At 28.4% G+C, this 18211-nt stretch overlaps 1 protein-coding gene across 4 annotated transcripts in view; it reads right to left on the reverse strand.

The window, feature by feature from the left end:
- The window catches only part of dom (domino), a 74057-nt gene that overhangs the window by 7955 nt on the left and 47891 nt on the right, over nt 1–18211 (reverse strand). For all 4 annotated transcript variants that reach the window (XM_014425487.2, XM_014425489.2, XM_014425486.2 and 1 more), the window contains exons 31-38: nt 17415–17630; nt 9307–9342; nt 7965–8127; nt 6235–6488; nt 4246–4382; nt 3329–3425; nt 1396–1683; nt 969–1104 (exon numbers count right to left, since the gene is read on the reverse strand). In XM_014425487.2, coding sequence (XP_014280973.1) covers nt 969–1104; nt 1396–1683; nt 3329–3425; nt 4246–4382; nt 6235–6488; nt 7965–8127; nt 9307–9342; nt 17415–17630 — 1327 coding nt within the window. The remainder of the gene's footprint in view (nt 1–968; nt 1105–1395; nt 1684–3328; nt 3426–4245; nt 4383–6234; nt 6489–7964; nt 8128–9306; nt 9343–17414; nt 17631–18211) is intronic.

Consider the following 18211-nt stretch of genomic DNA (forward strand, 5'->3'; position numbering starts at 1 on the left):
TGAGTGTTTGCGGTTAGATTTTGATAATTTTGTTTTTTAAATTTAGTTTTCTCTAAATATATGTATACATATTTTCTTTAAAATTTTGTATAGTTAATGTCAATGTTTGAGGAGATGGAACAATAAAAAAAAACTGTCTAAATAAGAGAAAAGGCAATCGATTAATTAGCCTATAATCAATTAACCTATACAAAACATTTTCAATTGTATAGGACATGACCATTAAGGTGTGAAGGGATGTTAGAAAAATAAATAAAAAGATAGATAAAACGACCAAAGAAATGGTGAAGGATCCTCAGGATATAAAAATAAAGTGGTAAAACCTAAAATGGCAATGCAATTAGCAGATGTTTGCCAAATAGAAAACTATCACCAGTAAATAGAGCCCAGAGTAAATCAAAAAGAGATCTGCCTGAGCACTCTGGCAATGCTACTGCTACAGAAAACAGAGCTGGATTTTCTCTAATGTGTAAATGCTGTTGACAGAGCTCTAGCAAAAAAAACTCTAGTATGTAAGAAGACCTTACCACATGAATTTTTGCCACCCCATTGCATTCATTCACAACCACAAACAGGTTCAGCAAGTTTGAGTTCCTTGACTCTTATGGGTTTTTTGATTCCAAAAGCAAGTTAGAGTTAGTCATCATCAATCAAGATCATACTCATTTTGCTCCAATTTTCATATTTATACTTTTTTATAAGACTTATTTTAATTTAAAAGTGATTATAATATTTCCTTATTAGAAACTATTTTTATATGTATTATTTAATAAATCATAAGTATTTTGAAATAGAAATATTTTTAAATCCTAGTATAATTTTATTTTTGAAAGCTCAGTTGTGCCATTGCTTTCTTTAGACACAATATGTTTTATTCAAATAAAAAAAGGAAAAAAATCCTATTCTCTTTATATAACTAAATTATAATTACTCATTACAATATCAAATAGAACATTTGAATCAATAACCTTTGGCAGCTGGAGTTCCAGGTGTTGGTGTTGAAGACTGGACAGTAACCAAATTCGAAGAAGTTGAACGTTGCACAGCATTAGAAATACCTTGAGTTGTGGAAGAGCTGCCAACTGTTCTTGTTACGCCTAATTCCTAAAATATCCCCCCAAAAAATTTAAATATTTGGATAAAAAAAAATTAAAAATACATTGTCAGCTAAGTGCAAATAGGTGTTTCAATAACAGACAAAAAAAAAATTACTTCTTTTTCCCTTTCTTTTGAAAGAAAAAAGATGTCATATAGCATCTAAAGTTCTTATCTTCTCAAAATATTGACAACTCATTTATTCCGAGCTTTTTTTTATAAAATTTTACCATGATAGTGTAAATAGGATAAATATATGATTATAATAATGATTTGATTTGATTTTTGAAATTTTCAAACCTGCTGAGTCAGAGCAGCCTGCTTCTCTTTAGCTATCCTATCGGCTCTCTTGGCAGCCACTTCGGTTGGTGTTAGAGGACTATCGTAGTCAATCGAACAATCAGCAAGGACTTCTGCGTGTTTTGGATTCTTCATTGCAGGATCTACAAGCAGGGGCTTAACAGTTGGCGCTCTGCGGTTCGAGACAGAACGGATGGCATCAAATCGAGAGTTCATAACTTGACTCAAAGATGAATTATTGTCTTGTTGGAATATTTGGGAAGTTCTTAATGGTCTGCCGGATTTCATCTAAAAAGTGAAATAAAATTGGAAAAATAGATAATAGCTCTGACAATTTAATAACTTAATTGCTAGCATATAAATACAAATATTTTCTTATTTAAAATATTAATTAAGATAATTTGAAAAAAAAAAAATTTATTAAATTCGACTGCAAATAAAAAAAAATTTGTTGGAATCATTAATGAAGAAGAAAATGGAAACTTTGAAGTTGACAAAGCCATAACCTCTTTAAAAATTTAGAAATTTAAATATACTCCAATTACTTTATGTGATGTGAAAATAAACTTTCCACAATATAAAGCTTTATTTTGAGATAGTCGGAAAAGTTTTACTTTTAATCATTAAAAAAAAGATTTTCTGTTTGAGATAAAAACAAAATCGATCGATACACAAAGACAATTCTAAATTTAATATTGTATAATGTAATTGTATGTTGGAAGTTTGATAAATTGTATAAATTATGAGGCTTTATATATTAAAAAGTCTCAGTAAATATTTACTGAGTTTTGAATAAATATTCTACCTTTCTTTTAAATTTTATATAAATATTATATTTAAATATTTAACACATTATATCAGCGTCCAAATAATCAGTAATTAAGTTTTAACCCCATAACTTTGTAAAGTATACCCAAAAACATGAGTTTATTAACAAAATAAACATGTACTACTATTTTTCTACAAAGCATAAGTTATTACATAAGTTAAGTTTTAGAATTAGTAAGTCAGTAATGTTATCATTTGTTATATATATATATATACACACACACATATATATATACACATTGGCGTAATCACTTTGAGACCTTTGAGGTCTATTGTATGCCATCATTAAAAACAGTTTAAAGCTCATGATTAGACATTCTGTGAATCTCATTAAAGTACGATAACAGTAAATAACAATCCACCAATATTTTTAATCCTTCAAGTGTGGATGAATTCTATCATGCCGTTCGATAGGTTTTTTTTTATGAAAACAATTTTTTTTTAACTTGTATGGGATTTAAAAATTTCTAATAACTACTACTTAATGGAACCAATAAAACTAAAAGGGAGATTTATGAGAATAATTGGCAAAATCATGTTTTCACAGCTTTTAAGAAAGTAGGAAAAATAAACTTTTCTTTTTTTTTTTTTTATTTGAAATGCTGTATCGAGTTTGCTATTGCATGTATAAAAAAATTGAAGAGCATAAAAGTTGGTAATCTAAATATTTTAAATATATCAAAGTGGTCTAAATTTTGAGGTTTGTAGACCAATAAAATTTTTCCTGAAGGACATTTTGTTGGGAAACTCTGTATTTCCCCCTCCAAAAAAAAAAATAAAATAAAATAAAACTTGTACACTTTTCTAGGACTAAATAATTTGGTTAAACCTTTATCAAACTTAATCCATCCCAATTTTTACATGTTTCTTCACTTAGATTTTTAGTTTGTGGTTCAAATTCTTAAGCCACCTTCACTGGCTTTCAGTACCAGGACAAATGATAAAATAAAGTTTAGCTATGTTATGAAAGTAAAAATAAATCAATTTGCTTAGCAGGTATTGACAAATATGTACAACTAGCATTAGTACTTATGCCAATTAGTTATAGAGGTTGATTGTAATGTCTACAAATAAAAATTAAACAAACTAAAATTTCTAACAATACCTGAGGTAATTTATACATTTGTTTAGATTTCTTTTGCTTTTTAGGACTATCAAGCACTAGTTTCCCTTCTTCACGTGGCATTATTACGGATTCATATCTGCAAAAAACAAAAAAACAAATTAAACAATTGTACAAAATTTAAAATAAAACAAATAGGTGAAAGAAAACAAAGTATTAGTAAAATGGCTGGATTAGTGGAAAACTTTAAAACATAGTTTTGTAAAAGAAAATTAACAATTTAATTTAATTTAATATAAATAAATAATAACATATAAGCCAGCTTTGCACTGATATTATAATGAGGTTTACAAATACTAAGTAATGGTAGGAGTAAAATGTTATTTCTTGTTAAGAATGAATTTAAAACAATGCATCTAATTTACCTAATAAACCATTAAATTCTATTTGACCTATAAATTGAGATGGACCTATTTGGATCCAAATAACACCATTAGTTTATTTTTTGAATCATATAATACACTTAATATACTATGCATCTATAACTGTACTTATATATATGTAACCAAAACATAAAATAAATTAATTCAGAGCAGCAAAATGACAAATAAATATTGCTGTATTTTTTTGTTTTGTTTTTTAAGGAATTACATCACCATTCAAAAAATGTTATTATGAAACGAAAAAATTGAGCTACGTGCCAATAACCTTAAATTTTGTTCATAGCTTTTGTTTACCAAATAAATAGGGGATTTCATAACTCATTAAACCTTCCCATGATGAGAGGGAACATTTTGAAAAAAAAAACAGCATGTAAATTGGTTCTATATATCAAAAGTTTATTGTGAAAAAAAATTGAAGTTAAAAAAAAAAAAAAAATCGAACCATTCCTTTTAAATATATATATAATAAGCTAATTTATAAATCTAGTATCTTAAATAACATTTATCAGCAATTACCTATTTCTGCACTGCTTAGGGGATCTATAACTTCTAGATGTTACATTGACAACATCAGCAACAAAATCCCAATTTGGCGTATGGCCTGGTGATATAACTACCAAATTTACAGTAAGTTCTTGATAATGTTGTATTGCCTGTAAAAAAACAAATTTAGATCCATTAAACCCAACTAGACAAACAAATTTATAAAATAATCTCATAAATAGAACAAATATAAATTGTTGTTTGTATGTATGCTACTTTCCACAAGAAGATAGTAAAATCTCATTTTATCGATCACAAAATCATAACAATAGACCCAAAATCAATTGGGTCCGCCTGTAAGTATCCGCAGCCAGTAATTAGATGAATACAGAGAGAGCTTCCAGGTTTAGTAGGCTTAGAATCAAGTAATTTTACTTTACTAACTCAATTGAACACAGAATTCAATATTTATTTCTCAATACCTCAGGAGAACACACATTTCTTAGCTTATAAGGAAGCCTTAACCACATTTAAAGCCATTTTCTTGCTGTATTTAATAGCTGTAACATATTATGCTAAATTAATATATTATTTGAGAGGCATTGCATTCCGAAACTAATTAAGTCCACTCTTCTTTTAATTTAACAGTATTAGAAATATTATCATGAGATAAATAAATGTATTTACTTATTTTCTTTCACTTTGTATAGTCCCAAACTATGTTTAGCACTATCCTAGCTTCTACTAACTACAATCGTTATGGGTTCTGCCGCCTTTAAGGATTTTTACAATCCTTTAAGTTTTTTTTATTATCAAATTTATTTTTTGAAGTATATTAATTCATTTACTTATGTATTCTTTTATTTTACACACTCCCAATAACATTTTTTACAAGTTCAAAAGATTTTTTTTTCTTCACATTGTTATGGATTATTTCATGTTGTTTAAATGCTTTATAGAAAGTGTGGTAAAACAAAAATATTTTATAGTCCATATTAAATAATTCAGATAAAAAACCTACAAAATATTCCATGTATCAAATGATAGATTAAGTAGCACACCCGGGTGACGACGTCATGGTAAAAAAAACAGGCAATTATTTAATTAGGCTAAAAATTGTATACATTACACAATGCTTATTTGAATTAAAATAAATATCTTTTATTTATTTAAAATAAAAAATTCCATTATATTAACAAAAATTTCACAATTTTTACATATTTTACTCTATAAACTTTAATTTCATTTCATTTCTTCTCCCTTATTTTATCCTAACAGTCTTTACTCATTATGGTGGTTACTCACTTATGACAGTTACTATTTCCGTTCAATTTAACATTTTTTTAAATCTCTTTATCAGTAAAGTCAAAATTCTATCACTCTTGTTAGAAACTCTGCTGGAGCATGTATACATTTTTCTTTCATACATTTCATTATGATGATTCAAATTATTTTTCATTATTTTAGACCTTACTTAGATATCTTATTATACTAAGTTCATTAATCATCATTTACATTTTCTTATGCACCTTTCATTATGTGTATTTCTTCAACACTTTCTGTTTTTTTATTTTTCACAAGTTATTTTGTATAATTCTTACTTCTATAATATTATATTTCATCTTCTATTGTAATCAATTAACTACTAACTACTTCTATTGTTATTAATCAACTACTTTCTACTTAATTATTGTTATGTATCTTTCCAAATTTGTTAGTTTATTATTTTCCTTTATTTTAATATTTCTTTGAGTGATGGTTGTTATATCTTTTTCCTTTTTAGCCCTGATAAAGGCCTGAAATTGAGGACGAATCGTCAGCACAAATAAATAAGGTTTCGTTTATTTGCTGACTGTATCCCCTCTCACCCACTTCTCAAACTTCACAAAAAATTAGTCACACCATAATAAAGCATTACATAAATAACAGTTACACCTTCACTATCTTACATTTTCTTAGAATGAATATGGTTCTACTTGCATAAAATACTTTCACACAAGCAAGTCTAAAAATAAAAAATACCTGAAGAATCATCCAATCTTCCTGGACGAGCCAGTCAGGAACATGCTCTGGTTCAGGGAGTGGTTTTAAGGGCACTGAAGGTTTGCTTGCAATACTGCCTTGAATGGTCGGTCGCATGTGTCCCCTATATCTTTGCAATTTAAGCTCTTGTCTCATTTTTATAAGGGCAGGAGTTGGTCTATCAAAAAGGGAGCGTGGAGCATGTAAAAGAGATGAGGAATCTTCTCTCTGACGAATTTTCGTTTGACTTCGTCCTACAAAGAATCAATAAATTATTAATTATAAACATGCAGAAGTAAAAGAATCCATTAAACACAATATATATATATATATATATATATATATATGGTGTATCAAACCAATAATATATACTAAATAATTTTGGATCTCTCATGTAACAAATTTATTCATAACATTGTGTTTGTGGTCTAAGTGGACTAGGTAGTGTTATTTTTTTAACGCCACTTGATCAATTTAACCCCTGATCTGATGATTAAAAAATGTATTATTGAAGCTTCAACACATCTCCCTCAAAAAATTTATTTTGATTTTTCAACATGGGACTACTATTTATAAGAAATATTATACGTCTTAACTATTAATACTCCCAGGACTATGAGCTGATTTGTCAGCTCGGACCACTTGAAATTAGAAAGAGGTGTGAAACCCACCACTCACGCCCTCCTTGGTAGCCTGGTACTTCTGAATTTTTAAACAGACAATTATAGCAAATAGGTTGGTCAATGAACGACATGTCACAATCTCACAAGAGATCATAACACAAAAAAAGGCAATCCTTCCCAGCTGGACCCTCCCCATTAAGAACCCCAGGAAGCGACAGTCCTATATTACTTTTGACATATTTGCATCAAAAGGGAAGAGGAGACTTAAGATAGCGGTTTGAAACCGGCCACTCCTGCTCTCCGTGGTAGCTTCGGCCCCAAGTCTTTGGCTGCTGGGCCCATAAGGTAGAAAACTCTATTCAGTCTCAAAAGGGTTAAACTTAAGGATCTACTTTTACAAAATACTAAAAATATATTTTATCAATTGAGTAAGACTTTCATATTGACTCTTTATTTAAATACTAGAGCTTAATAAATTTAAGAAAAAACATTAGCTTGGATTGCCTTTAGACTAAATGTTTGAGGGAGATCCTACCACAAGCATTAGAAATTAGCTTGTCTGTTAAAATTATCTTCTTGAAAAGTCTTGTCGTTACTATTACGTGTTGAAGGTAGAAACCCTTCTCAAAACACATCAGGACATTAACTTAAAGAAAGAGATTTGGTACGAAAAATGGCCTTTTAAAATTTATTTTTTATTGCAGGCATATTTTAGAAATATAATTTTTATAAGTAAAATTTTATAAGCATATAAATCAAATTTGCAAAAATATCACAAAACTCCATAACTATTGATTATTGCACTAATGCTGATCTGAACCATATTGCGAAAATGTGTGACAATAAAAAACATTCATAGACACAATGCCATGCAACCTCCCACAAAACTTGTAACTTTCATCAGAATATTAGGGCAAGTATTAAATTGTTGAAAGATGAGTTGCTTACTTTAAAGCACCAATTACTTTTTCAAAATACTGACTGTATTTAAAATGCAACTTGTCAGTTATTCACAGAACAGTTCCCATACCAGATACACACATATACTGGATATAACAGAAACGTTTAAATTATTGAAAGTATTATTGGGTTGGAAAAATATTTTACCTTCTGGAAGACCAGCCTCAAATCTACTCCGTTTCTTCTCTTTTTTAATATATACAGGAGGAAGTTGAGAGTCAGGTATAACTTCAGGCTCATACAGTAAGCATAACGCCTGATCGATGTAAACGTCGCCATCATCTTGTGGTGGTGTTGGAGGGCACCACATCTGAACAAAAATATTCACACTTAATTGAATGATAGAATCAGAATTGGCACTCAATTTATGATATACCAGAGGTATAGGATAGTTTCTATATAAGATAACAATTATGTTTAAGTTTTTTCGGAGTTAAGAATGATTTTGTACAAAAAAAAAGCATAAATAATTGACAATAAATTTCACATCAGCGTTGTGTTACGCAATACTACTTCCTCAATTAAAAGTATTATAGGACACTAGTTTGGAGAATGAGGTACCTGAAAATACCTGTTTTAATGGAGCATTTAGGTTTATACCAAGAAACTAATTTTCAGTAAATGAATTACAAAATTCTATTTTTCATTCATTTATTTATTTATTTTGAAAGTATTAAACCACTGACTAGAGTTATCGTTGCCTATATTACTCACGCTCATGATGTCATGACACTTGGATACCAGACCCCAATTTTATTCAGTAAAAACTTTAACCACTAAATGATTATGCTTTTGTTTTTGTACATTATCATCACAATTTTTTTTCTTCAACAAATTCAACAGCTAACATTTCTTTCTAAAATGACAAAATGAATTTTATGTAGAAAATAATAATAAAAAAACTTGGAAATATACATAACAAATTAAGTAGATAGTAGTTGATGGATACTAATAGAAGATAAAATATAATATTGAACAGGTAAGAATTATACAAAATAAATTATTAAAAAACAGACAGTGTTCAAGTAAATAAAAAAATAGACATTAGTTTATTTACTTGAACACTGTGTTTTTTAATTATTCTTTTTTAATAATTTATTTTGTATAATTCTTACCTGTTCAATATTATATTTTATCTTCCATAAGTATCAATCAACTACTATGTACTTAATTTATTTGTATACATCTTTCCATGTTTGTTTATTATAATTTTATTTTCATGTTTCTCTGAGTTAAGGTTATTATCTCGTTTTGGTTTGTCAACCCTGATGAAAGCCTGAAATTCAGGTCGAAACATTGGCACAAATAAATGAGTTTTGTTTATTTGTGTATCTTTGCCAACCCCAATTCAAACCATCTTCTCCTCATATCAATATTTTGATAATTAAGATGTTCAGTTTTTCTTATTCACAGAGGTTGATAAATAAACAAAATAAGAAAACAAATCAAATACATTAAATAAATTAATTCATAAATGATTTATACATACCGGCATTATATCTGTCCCATCATCAGATATCCACAGCTGAAAAAAAAAAGTAAATGTATTCATTGATATTTTACCAATAAAAACAATTTAAAAATCATGAATGATACTGAGATTCTTAAGCTCAAACTGAAAAGCAATTTTTACTATTTGCTAATAATGAAGAAAATGGCAAGGAAACTAAACTACGAAGGGCACCCAAGACAATTGAACAATGAGACATGAGACGAGAAACCAAGTAAAAATGAAATTCAAATAAAAAAAACAAACTTTTTAAAATAAAACAAAAATACCCATTGCTTTAATCTAAATAGTCTCGAGAAAACAAAACCAATATTTTGTGTCTGCTCACACGACTTTCCTTTAACACTTAGGCTGCTAAGACCAATACAGTAATTCCTTAATTTATCTTCAATAATATTAGTCTGATAAAGATTTTTTTTTTATTTAGTTTTTTAGTTTTATTATTGGACAATTTAATTATTCTTCATACCAACATATGGAATGTTCCAGTATGGATTCCAAATAATTTGAAAAATTCCATGAGAAACTAAACAAAATATTTTAAAAATAAGGTTACAAAATTCAATGCGCCATTTCTTGGCTAATACTGGCCTGATTTTTATAATTGTTTCAAAGAGAATAAAATTTCCATCCAAATGCCTTAACTAACTTTTAATACATTTAAAAAAAAACCTATAATGAGTTTGTCATAAAATGTATACTTTTTGAGTTGAGAGAGCAAATGAAGTTTTCTATTTTTCATATATTTTTTTCAACGATTTATGTTACAAGTGAAAAGTTAAAAGGCCACAAACATAAGACTTGAAGCAAATTACATCAAAATTTTCAGCTGGCGTTGACAGTCAAGAGAAAAACATGTTTTCAGCTATTGAGCAAGGTATCAGGGGCTGAAATTATACAAAATAAAAAAAGAAGTTACAAAATCAGCCAATATGCTCAAAAGATAATAGTAGCACAGACAGATAGACCTGGTCGCCAAAAATGCTTTTTTTTTTTTTTTTTAACCCTCAGGCAAAATACACACAGATCCAAAGTTGAGGGATCGTCTAAAGACATGTATAGGGACTGTCATGAAAATCTTGTCCTGTCTCCCTATTGTATGCCTTCACTTGTTAAATATAAAATATGACCAAAAAAAAAAAAGCACTTAGTTAAGCTATTATTAAAACATTATTTTCAAGAATTTAGAACAAAAGCTCAATGTTCTATTAAATCAGAGATAGTAAAAAGCAAAGAATAGTCGTATGAATACTCATCCTGTCATTCTTGTAACATGTAACTAGCCCCCTCAGTCTTTCCAACTTGATGAAATGGGACTGAGGTGCTGTCATACTGCATTTAGCTTCCTGAAGAGCTCGTAAACTTACTTCATTATTATACCACCACTGACCTCTAGTTTAAAGGGACTAAAGACCTCCATATTTTTCTTACAATTTTTTTTCCCCTTAGCTGTCCTGAATTCCACTTTTGGTGATATAGTTTTGTAAATATAAACACTATTAGAACTAGAAAATTGAATGTGGTATTGAATCGTCATGGTTTGGTTACTTTACTTAAACCAATATTAGGCTGATATCTCTGCTCAAACAGTACTGTAAGAAAAATCTTTCAAATTAAAACTAAAAGAATCACAGAAATACGAGACCCGTAACATCAAAATATTTGAACTGTGACATTTGAGAATCCTGGCCAAAATATAAAAAATACAACATACAATAGCCCCATCTGATCAATTTAGTTGATGATAATTTATTTTAACTTTCCCATAAATATCAGGGTTTGCCCCAACCCAAAAGATTAATACAATTTATAATAATTTAAATTCTCCAAGCAATAAGTTTGCAAATAGGACTTTTTAGTCTTTATCACAAAATAAAATTAATTCTTTTTTTTTATTGAAAATTGATTATGAACTCTAATGTATCGGTATATATAAGAAGGGATATAGCCCTGGTCAGCTTTACAATACAAATTTTATTCAATATTTGAGTATCACTGGTTGAAATCCAGTGCTGTTTGTCGATTAGCTCATATTTTAAACAATTTTCTATTCATAGAGATCTGTAAAGAGGTCAAAATAAGTGGTTATCACTTTTTTCCAAACCGTAACATGTAACATATTTAATGTTCTATTGATGAAAAACGTTTTCTTCAAATTTTATGAATTGGAGGCCTGATTGACTATGAAGTATCATCAAGTCAAAAATTTCCAACTTTAAATCAAACAAAGAAAAAATTTAATAATAATCCCAATATAAAATTTTTTTACGGAGGCTTATTCTAGTAAAATAAAACAACTGTAATAATCTAATATATAAAAATCAATGTTTGTTAGTTCGTAATTTATGCATTACCATACCATTCATCATCATATTTGGATAATGTTATTTGAGTGGTTATTAAATTCCCAGCAAAACAAAAAGAATCTTTGAATTCAGCTCAGATACAGCCTATTGAATCTTTACCCATATCACTAAAAAAATGTAGAATTTACGCAGGTTTTCTTTGACTCTTGTTTATTTATTCATTATAACTTGAAAGTTGTACATCATCTATCTGCTCTTTCAATCTATATTAACATAATTTAAGACTTAATGCCCATATAAGGGCCAAATATTAGTTTCAACTGAAGAAAAACTTTTCAAACATTTTATTTCATATCTCCAGTTCTAATTTGTTTAATTAGGTCCAGAATGTGTTATAGAACCCTAAACCACTTCCAAGTATTGTGTAGATGGGTTGAGTGATGTTAAAGTTATTTCAATTTTTTTTTACCATATATTTTTATTATATGTTATTTACTGCTGTAACCTAAATGGATATAATAATCAATTAGTTTAATCGTTAATACTATCTGTAAATAACTAAATATAGTAATTTATATCAATCTTTCAGTTGTATTCAATTAATCTCTTTCCATCCCTACATCTAGCAGTTGCAAAACATTGGTGAGTCTGCTAGGGCTACAGAAATATTTCCTAACATGTTCACCGCATTAAATAGTAATAATTGTCATTATTAAAAAAAAATAAGGGCTAAAAGGCTAAAGAACTTATTTACCAATTCCAGACCAATGGCTGAAACTGCATTTTCTAGACATGTAGAGCACTGACTGGTAGATTAGAAAAACAAATTGACCCGATCATTAAAATACGGAAAGTAAAAAAAAATAAAAAATTAATTACTTTTTTAAAAAACTATTTAATTTCATTAAAAATGGAATAACTAAATTGGGTGTATGAATTATAAAACATCAAACAGCTTTGAAAGGAACTACACATAGCTCTTTAATGACTATTATATATTATATTAGAAGGTCCCGTGACCTTTTTTCAAACGCTTAAGAGATTCAAAAGGTTGTATCTTAGCTAGCAATTGTCTGAATTCAAAGATTTTTTTTTTTTTTTTTTTTGCAGGGAATTTAATAACCAACTTAAATAATTGGTAATGATCAGCAGTATCGATTCATAAATTTTACTTGGCTAGTTCTATTTCATTTTAAAAATTAGAAAAAAAAAGAAAAACTAGACTTTTTTATATTCTGAATAGAATAATTAAGTATGTGCAAAAATACTATTTTAAGAAATTAATTTTCAGACCAGTACTAAGAAATTTAACCATGATACAAACATTACAATTAAATTAATAGAATCCAATATAAAAAAAAAAGACAGCATAAATAAATTGCATTAAGAAATTCTAAATCAAACAGACCCATGCGAATATGACTTAGGTATACAAGGGAATTAAAATGGAATAGTTTTGAAACCATTCACATCAGTTATATATCCATCAATGTAATTGGATCTAGTGATGATTTGATTTCATGAGTCATTACAACCTAAACAGCATGCATGTTTAATGTAAAATTAGAAAGTTATAATAAACATAATATATGATTTCTGAGGGAAATAATATTAAAACAGGGTCATCTAGTCTAAAATAAGGGAAAAGATCCAAATTAATTAAATTTAACAGTGAATAGTCTTATAATATATTATCACTAATGAAATTAAACACAATCTATTTGTGGTCGATTTTGAGAATCCATGGTTTCTTTAATAGGAGAATTATTGGAAATGGTATTTTTTTCTAAACTGTTCACCAGCCTAATGACAATACAATAAAAATGTTTCAGTTGGTTATGATTCAAATTGATACAGGTAATGCAAAATCAATAAATAGAAACCATCATCCTAGTGGTCAGGTTAATCGGAGATTGGTGGACATCCCTGATCCTCGATCTTATAAAGATGATCCCAACTAATTTAAAGTACTTATTCTCTTTTCAACAGAGATTAATAATATGCAGTGTGTAATTTTGCCAATCTGGAAGGAAAAAAAAAAACCTAACCTTTTCAGAATGCGATTTTAATAATTTTTGAGCCCCAGTAACCAAAATAAGACAATTTATAATGAATATTATCTGAAATAAGTATTCTTCCCTACAATCATAAACTATTTTTTTTTTAACTAAACAAAATTTTCTTCAATATGTTTTAATTACTAACAATAATTAGATTATTTTATATTATCACAAGAATACTCATTAAATACTCAAATGAGCCCAAAAAATTAAAGACATTACTAAAAATATAAAATAACAAGAGGCCTGAAAGTAAAATTAAATTTCTGCTGCCCATATAAATAACTTTGAGATAATTTATTAGCAGCTCTGACCTGACATATTTAGTAGTGGGAGTGTTATCAACTGCTTCCCATCCTGGCAATGGACTTAATTAAATAGCTGAAGGAAAATTATATGATAATTGAGTTTTCCTTTTTTTCTCATACCTGAAATAATCTAGTGCATGTGCATCTAATGCAATAAAAAACTCTTTACTCCTTAACTCTTGAGCTACTTCAAACATCTAACCTATAAGGATTATTGACAGTTGGTTCAATCACCAGTCTTCCATACAGAAGAATTTTGTGAAGGGAGATTCCTTCTAAGCCTATATTATGTATTAAAAAATTATTAAATTTTTATATTTTACATTCCTCAACCTTTCTACCCATACGTCATACAACTGAAATAAAACATTCATTCTAGTAAAAACTGACATTTTTAAAAATTCTGGAAAAAATAAATGTGAAAAACAGGGCAAACTTTCTTTATTACGTTCTCTTCTCCATGTTCCCAAGTCTATAATATGAAACAAGATAATACTCTACATTATATAAAAGTAAATTTCTTCTGAAGTTCAAAAATGAATTATGAAATTTATATTAACATGAACATTTTGACCGCAGAGGTTCCTCTGGGAAACTAATTCAAAGCTCGACTTTTTTATATTTTCTTTTGTTTTTATTTAAATAAGCATTATATTATGTAAGGGCCGTCCGTAGCTTAGATAGTCCAGAGCCTGGGGCGTTGACTTTTTTCATTGATTCCAAAAATTTTTTTTTTAAACTTTTTGAACATGTAAAAAATATTATTGGAAGTGTGTAAGATAAAATAATGCATAAGTAAATAAATGCATATACTTCAAAAAATATATTTGAATAAATTTGGTCATAAACAAAATTAGAAGGATTGTAAAAATCCTTTAAGGCACTAGAACCCACAATCGTAGCTGGTGTAAGCTAAGACAGAACTAAACACAGTTGGGAACAATCAAAGGTAAAAGAGAGGTACAAGAGCTGTTCCCACTTCTCCCAATGCAAGCTAGAAAAATAGCCTCCCTTGACGATACGTCTTAATAATAACAATAATCAGAATGGAACAGCCATTTCTTAAGTCAAATTTTTTTTATATTGTAATAGGAGAGTATTAAATAAAAGCTTACACAATCGGACCAGCACTGCCAGGATTGTTAAGTTTTTTTTTTAAGCTCTTACTATTATAATATAAAAATATTCCAGTAAAAATTGACCAGCATTGCTCCCTCCCCACCACTTCCATTTCATCTCGTGTCACGAAATCAATTCACTCCCATATAATTTTTTTTTTTTTTGTTTTTGAGTTGTAGAATGCTGTTAAAGAAGATTCACTTTGAAAAAAAATAATACGTTATTTTCTATTTTTGACCTCCTAGAATAACAAAATTACACACTGTTGGATAAAAGAAACATGCCACAAGAAAATTATTATTAGCTATTATAATATAATAGCATTAATATAAATATAGCAGTAAAAATAAAAATTGTAAAGTAACCATTTTTTAATTTAAGAAGTAACTTAAATAACTTTTAAAAAATAATTACACCTCACTTCTAAAATATTTTTTACCTGATAATGTGTAAAATTGAGATAGAGTTAAATATTAAGATATAAGGATGCAAATACTGTTCATGAACAACGTTGAGCCATGTTTTGATGCCTATAGAAAAACTTGCTCTATGTGCATAATTCTCTTGGTAATCATCTTCCAAATGGCGGTAAAGGCAGTGTTTTGGTGCCACTGATATTACTTTTATCAATAGTTAAATAATAATGAAGACCTTAATCATGAAAAAAAGAAATTCTTATTACATATAAAAGTGTCTTATTGCATGTGCCCCTTTAGTACATGACTAGGAATAAAAATAAAGCCAAATACGAAGAGTGCACAAAGAGCAAATAAAAAATAAATAAATGGACACCAAAACAGAGCCCAACGTACATTCAGTATACCAAGAAATCACAACATAGAGAATATTTACTTTATTTATAAATACATTGTACTGCAAATATTTAATTAAATAAAGTACTATAAAATAACACATAACTTGAGCACATATTTTACATGAACTCCTTAAATAATAGAACGATATAATCATTAATTTGTGTAATAGACAATGATGTAATTTTTTTAATTTTAATTAAGAATTGATTACGTAATCAATAAGTCTTTATTTTTATAGAAATTTATTTTCATTGTTATTTATTTCAATTATAGTATAAATCAAGGAGCCCATATAAAAAGTGCCATGTTATTACAGGTATATGACAGCCTCATTTACAGTAATCACTTTTTTTTTAACATGGCTAAACATTGCTACAATGTGAATCGCTCAATAGTGCTAATAATATGGACATTTATTTACACATAACTTATTAAAAGTATAAAAATGATACTTTTACTTTATAGCTAAATAATCGAATTATTACAAATATTTATTTAACATACGATCAACATATTCAAAATAGAAATTCCTGGTTATCGGAATCATAGATATTTACAAAAATGTACTGGTGAAACCTTAACCATACTACTCTTATCCTATATTTACAAGAAGGACACGAAAATACTTGACATTTTGAATAATTTCCGGAACGTTAGTTATTATACTAACAAATCATATCACGAGATTTGTTAAAATGCATATGTACAATATAATTTTAATTACGATGACAAATAATAAAAAAAGAGATGTACAGGTATTGAAAACCAATACATAAAACTAAATAAATAATTTTTTTTTACTCATTAAAGCAGAGAACATAAAAAGTGAAAATAAAAAAAGTAATATATTAATAATAGAGGAACATTATTTAAAAAAAAAAAAAAATTAAAAAAGAGTATTTGTAGAAATAGGCTTACATCATCTAACGATTATGAATGTCATGAGATCAAAAGTATTATCCGAACTAAATTAAAAACACAAAAACGAATGATTGAAAGATCGGTCAGGATTGGTTTAAATTAGTCCTTTGATTGTGAACATTTTTAAAGCTTTTACTCCTTAATTATAATAATAAACTATTAACCGGCAGTGTATCATGAAGCCAAACTCGTACTTATAGTCAATGAGACGACATCTGATGGACGCTTTGTTTTACTTAACCGACCAACTTTTTTGCTAACCTTACTAATTTCATTAATCGAAGCAGCAGAAGCTCTTCTAGTACGAATTACAAGATTAGGATTTGAATAAGGTGGAGGGGTAGGATTGGCAGGTGGAGGTGTACTACGTCGTTTACCGGTCTTAAATTTTCGATTTTGCCCTGATAAGGGTTTCCCTCCATTTTGAGGACTGTCGTCTAAAGTCCACAGATCAATTGAAACACGACCATGCGATCTAGTCCTTGGAGTGCCCTCCTCCACATTACTACCACTATGACAATTTCTTCCCCCACCCCCACTAGCTCTTGTTTTATTGACCTGATTTCGCGAGTCAACACCAGAGTAAGTGAGTACAGATTCAGGCTCAGCTTCCCCAGATGGTGATTTGCGATCTTGCAAGGCAGCCAGCCTTCCAGCTTCCCATTCCTTCTTTTGTTGCTCGATTTCAGCTTCAGCAGCGGCCAACTGCTCTTTAGACCAAGCAGCATCATTTTCTTCCATAAATTTCATGGCATACCTCTCAACAGCAGTAAGCTAAAACATAATTACATTCATGTTATACTGATTTTGAATGAGTTAATAACAATTTAGTTTACTTTATATAAATAAATGAATAAGCTAAATTGTAACTAACATAAAATTACAATGTCTACTAACTCATAGCAAACAAACGGTCAATCAATTGATCAAACATTTTGAAAATCTTATTGAGTTATATCATCATAGTAGCATTTCTGACATTGTGGCTTAAGCCATGATACTTCCTAAGCACTAAAAATAATAATAATTAAAAACGCATTATTCTAGAGATATTTTAAATGAATTCTTGCAGTAAAAAAAAATATATAACTATCCTACCTAAGATTGATACAAGTTATTGGGATGATCTATTAATTTTTTAAAAATTTAAATAGTATAAAAATTGTATTATTGATATTTTTCAGACTCAGGAGGTATTACAGCTTAAGCAACCACAAAATACAATTGGCAAATCAGCAACTGAACTGGATTAATGTCAAGCATCACAAACACTTGTAGGAAAAATGATATAAGTAATCAGGATTCATAAAAACATATAATATTGTTCTATGTAGGTTCCTTTTAATTTTGCTTAT

Source organism: Halyomorpha halys, unplaced genomic scaffold (assembly GCF_000696795.3).
Source record: "Halyomorpha halys isolate HHAL.00 unplaced genomic scaffold, Hhal_1.1 Scaffold518.1, whole genome shotgun sequence".
In the NCBI taxonomy this organism is placed as follows: Eukaryota; Metazoa; Arthropoda; class Insecta; order Hemiptera; family Pentatomidae; genus Halyomorpha; species Halyomorpha halys.